Genomic DNA, 4,707 nt, shown 5'->3' with positions numbered 1-4,707 from the left:
GGGAGGAAAAGGAAACAAAAAGGGAGGAAAAGGAAACAAAAAGGGAGGAAAAGGAAACAAAAAGGGAGGAAAAGGAAACAAAAAGGGAGGAAAAGAGGGAAACAAAAAGGGAGGAAAAGAGGGAAAAAAAAAAAGAGGAAAATTCTTCCAGACTTCCAAAATAACACGAAACTCAGAAGCGAAAGAAAAACCCCTCTGCTTTCTTCAGTGTTCACACAGAGGTCCGGGGAAACGAACGCCGTGGAGAAGAGCACACCGACACGATCCCGGGACCCGCTGCCTGGTTGCCCCGGGGCCGGCGGGAGGCTCCGGCGGGGCAGCGCCCAGCCCCGCTCCCTGCCCCTCCACACCCGGTGCCGCTGCGCTGAGCCGCGAGGAGTGCACCGCCCAGAGCCCTTCTCTCCTCGTCGCCCCGTGCTTACCGCAGCCCCCAGAGACTCGTCCCACCCCCGCGGGGCTGCGGCCGCTCCTCCTGCCCGGTGCCCACTGCAGCCCCAGCAGTGGAGAAGGAGGGAGGGACTTGAAAGGCTCCGTGATGACACGCAGCACATATAGCTCGCTCTTATGCACACCCCGCCGGGCAGCTCGGCCGCTGACGTGACCGCACCCGGCAGCTCGGAGCTGCCTTCGGGCCGTGAGAGCAGCACCTGCCTCTTGCGCAGCCCCGCTCGCTGCAGGATAGAGCTGGGTTTCCTCCCGCTGCTCCTCGAGTTGCTTTTCTGAAGGAAGAAGGAATGGGTCGCTGGAGTTTGCCTTCACAACTTCACAGCTGCGAGAGTGGCCTAACTGTATCTGATAAAGCACAAACAACACACAGACCTTGGAAGAATATGTTTTCAACCCAGTAAAAGCAAAACTCTGCTTCAGAAAAACGTCTCCTGCAGAGAAAACTACATTTATGTGGTGTGTGAGAGTGATTTCTCTCCAAGGTTTTCACAGTTTGGCACGTGGCTGCACGTTTCCATCGCCCTTTATGGTGTGCTGCCAACAAATGGTTAGCTCAACCGTGGGCAACCTATGGAGATCTCAAAAAAAGTTGGTTTTTTTTTTTTTGCTGTGCAACGAACACAGCAATAGCTGAAAGACCTCTGTGATCACGAAGAGCTTTCAAGAAACAGGTAACACTGAGGCAAAACTCTATGTGATTTGAGCTCTACTACCAGTGAACCCCAGAAAAACCACCTGCGGGCAGGTGAACAGGGGTCAGGTGCCCAAAGCTCTGCACCGCCACAAGTGAGGCTCTCTGAAAGCTGGGCACAGATAGCAGGGTGATGCCTTAAGTAACTTCACAGAATCATAGAATGGCATGGGTTGGAAGGGATCTCTAAGATCATCTAGTTCCAATCCCCCCAGCCATGGGTAGGGTTGCCAGCCACTAGCTCGGGCTGCCAGGGAACACATCCAACCTGGCCTTGGACGCCTCCAGTGATGGGGCATTTACAGCTTCTCTGAGCAACCTGTTCCAGTACGACAAAACGTAATCCTCCAGAATTCCTTCTCAGGTGCTGTGATACATTCCAAATCAATTACCATCTTTCCCTGAAATTTTCACTTCTGATTTTACTTGACACATCACTGCCGTTCAGCTGGCAGGGGTTGGTTGCAGTAAACATTTGCCTCAGCCAGTTTAGTTTTCACTGTGAGTGTTCCTGTATACTTACTACACATCTTCTCAAGATCAAGGATAATGAATAATTATTATTTTCACGCAGGCCAAAGGCAGATCTTGACATAATGGAAGAGATCAGGTAAAGAGAGGACTCAAGTTAGAATTTTTGAAGGCAATGCCCCTTTATACATTTGCTTGCTACGTAGAATCATAGAATTGCTCAGGTTGGAGAAGACCTTCAAGATCATCAAGTCCAACCACTACCAGACCATACTACCCTAACAACCCACCACTAAATCCATTGCTTTTCAGAGGACTCTTCACATGTGTGCTGCTGAATGATCAGTTGGCTACCACCAATTAATTAGGTAAAAATCTGGTAGCAGAGTTCTTTAATGAACTGTTAAGTTCTTAAAAAGTCTTTCATTTTAACAGTGTGGTAACAGGATACTACACTACACTAAAATAAACAGAAGCTACTACACCGTCATAGCTAAAGGAAGAACAAAGGTACAAACACTCATTATTACTGGCTAGATAGCAGTCAGATTGGTTTCTAGGTGACCCACAACAGCATGCCAGCTTTGAAAGCTTGAAGTACAATAAGACAAGGCTACCCCAAGGTTTCTCTATCCATTTCAGAAGACGTGTCTTCTCTCTAGTTCAACAGAAGTGAGATTTATACGTGTTAATGTAGAAGTGTGAATTGTGTTTGACATGAAAGCCACATTGACCAAAAGTCATCCGAATTACATCAATTGAACTTTTTCAGTAAGTTGATGCTGGTAGACGGTGAAACAGTTCTGCCCATATTTAGAAGCAGAAGCTTAAAGGTATTCCTATTTCATGTCTTAAGCTCCTACCACTTAAACAGAAGTATTTTGACTCCATCAGGGTTACTGACTTGATTTCTGAGAAGTCTCATGCTGCTATAAAAGAGGAGAGGGAAAAAAGCCGAGGGAAATTAATATATTTTTTTTCTTTAGGAAGGAGAAAAATCTTTCTGTTTTATGACAGCCTGTAAAAATTGATTGCCTACCTTAGTGTAAACAGATGGTAATGGATCCAGGATGACTGACATCTACTATGTCCGTGCACAGCTCCCAGAGAACTCTGCTTTCAATGTCTTCCTCTGTGTCTGCAAATCCAGCAGTTTTAGGGATGCACTTCCCACTTCTACAAAACTTCTAGTACTGAACCTAAGATTTCTGATAGAAAGAAGCTGCCTGCATGGTGTGCATGACCAGTGTTATTTCAAAATTCAAGTGCATAAAAACTGTATTTGCAAAGGGACAATCCTACTAATTCTCCATCTCCTTTTGGGAACTGCAGCTTTACCCTTTCCTCTTTGATCATTTTAGATACCATTCTGCTTCGTTCCTATTCTTCTCTTAGTCTTCTGTTTTATAATGTACTCTTTTAGTATCCATTTCTGCTAACTATCTATTTTATCATCCCTCTTATCCCACTCTCAAGTAAGTCTCTACATCTTTCAGTTCCTCCTTTGACTTTTTTTTCCTTTGCCAGCTTGTATTAAACACCTTCAGAAATAACAGAAAGCAGCTGCAAACTTTAATGACAGCTGTCTATAAAAAACTAAGGCTTTAGGGGAAAAAGGCACACAAACCAGAAACCTGTTTCTGCCTTTCTAAAACACTTCTATTTCTGGTTATGGATGTTTCCTGTTGGGAACTGGCAAAAGAAAGTGATGAAAATCTGGCTGACTCTTGCTCAGAGTAAATATGATAAAATACGTGCTTAGAAAAAGTTAATTTGCTTGGTTTGCTTTTCACTTTCTTGGCTTTGCTCCACTAACCTACATGGTTTTGTGTATTAGTTCTCGTAAAAAGTTGCACAGTTGTAAAAACTGTAATGCATCCCAGAGTCCTGAGGGCATTGGCTGATGTGTTGCCAAGCCGCTCTCAATGATGTTTGAAAAGTCACAGCAGTTGGGTGAAGTCTCTGGTGGAACGCTGGAAAAAGGCGATGTCCAGGGGCCCAGGGGAACCTCATGAGGTTCAACAAATCCAAGTGCAAGGTCTTGCACCTCGGTCATGGCAACCCCCGCACTACCAATACAAGTTGGGGGAGATAAAGATCGAACACAGCCCTGCCAAAAAAGACTTGGGACACTTGTGGATGGCAGCTGGACATGAGCCAGCAATGTGCCCTCACAGCCCAGAAAGCCAACAATATCCTGGGCTGCATCCAAAGCAGCGTGGCCAGCAGGTTGAGGGAGGTGATCCTGCCCCTCTGCCCTGTGCTGGCCAGGCCTCACCTGGAGTGCTGCATCCAGATGTGGAGTCCTCAGTACAGGAGAGACATAGACCTGATGGAGTGCACCCAGAGGCGGGCCACAGAAATGATCCAAGGGATAGAACACCCCTGCTATGAAGACAGGCTGAGAGAGCTGAGGCTGTTCAGCTTGGGGAAGAGAAGGCTCCAGGGAGATCCAAGAGCAGCCTTGCAGTATGTAAAGGTTGACACCATTTCTAGAGGGTTTTTTTTTTTTTTTCAATGAAAATGTCATGCTAAAAACCATCATTGATGAAAATACAAGCAATAGGCAAAGCTTTGAGTCTAAAAATTATGAAGCTTACATTGAGCATTGCTGCTTAGTGCTATACTAAGTCAAATAAATGCCTATATGTATTGATCTGGCAATTTAGAAGTAATTACATTTTTATTCTGATTTTAAAACAATGTAATAATAAACACTAGAAAACCCACACAGACTAACAAACCAACCAAAAGAAAACCAGACAGAAAAATAACTCAGCCATGATAGTGGAATCATTTGAAGAAACATTTCACTTAAACAATTCAGAAATATCTGAGTCTGTTAAAATCTGTGAGTAAGTTACACCTCTATCCCAAATACTTCCAGAGGACAAATAATTTCATGGCAATATGAGGAAACTTTCATCATTTCATAGAATCATAGAACGGTTAGGGTTGGAAGGGACCTTTAAGATCATCTAGCTCCAACCCCCTGCGATAGGCAGGGACACCTCCCTCTAGACCAGGTTGCTCACAGCCCCATCCAGCCTGGCCTTGAATGCCTCCAGGGAGGGGGAATCCACAACCTCACTGGGCTA

The 4,707-nt window shown here is 45.3% G+C and overlaps 1 protein-coding gene across 1 annotated transcript in view; it reads right to left on the bottom strand.

The window, feature by feature from the left end:
- DNAH11 (dynein axonemal heavy chain 11) overlaps window positions 1-3,665 on the bottom strand; it is a 120,433-nt gene extending 116,768 nt beyond the window's left edge. Inside the window, 2 exon segments of the mRNA XM_021385495.1 lie at window positions 423-792; window positions 3,522-3,665. Coding sequence (XP_021241170.1) covers window positions 423-792; window positions 3,522-3,665 — 514 coding nt within the window.

Source organism: Numida meleagris, chromosome 2 (genome assembly GCF_002078875.1).
Source record: "Numida meleagris isolate 19003 breed g44 Domestic line chromosome 2, NumMel1.0, whole genome shotgun sequence".
Classification (NCBI taxonomy): Eukaryota; Metazoa; Chordata; class Aves; order Galliformes; family Numididae; genus Numida; species Numida meleagris.
Note: the sequence above shows the minus strand (reverse complement) of the source record. Positions and strands in the feature narration are given on the sequence as shown.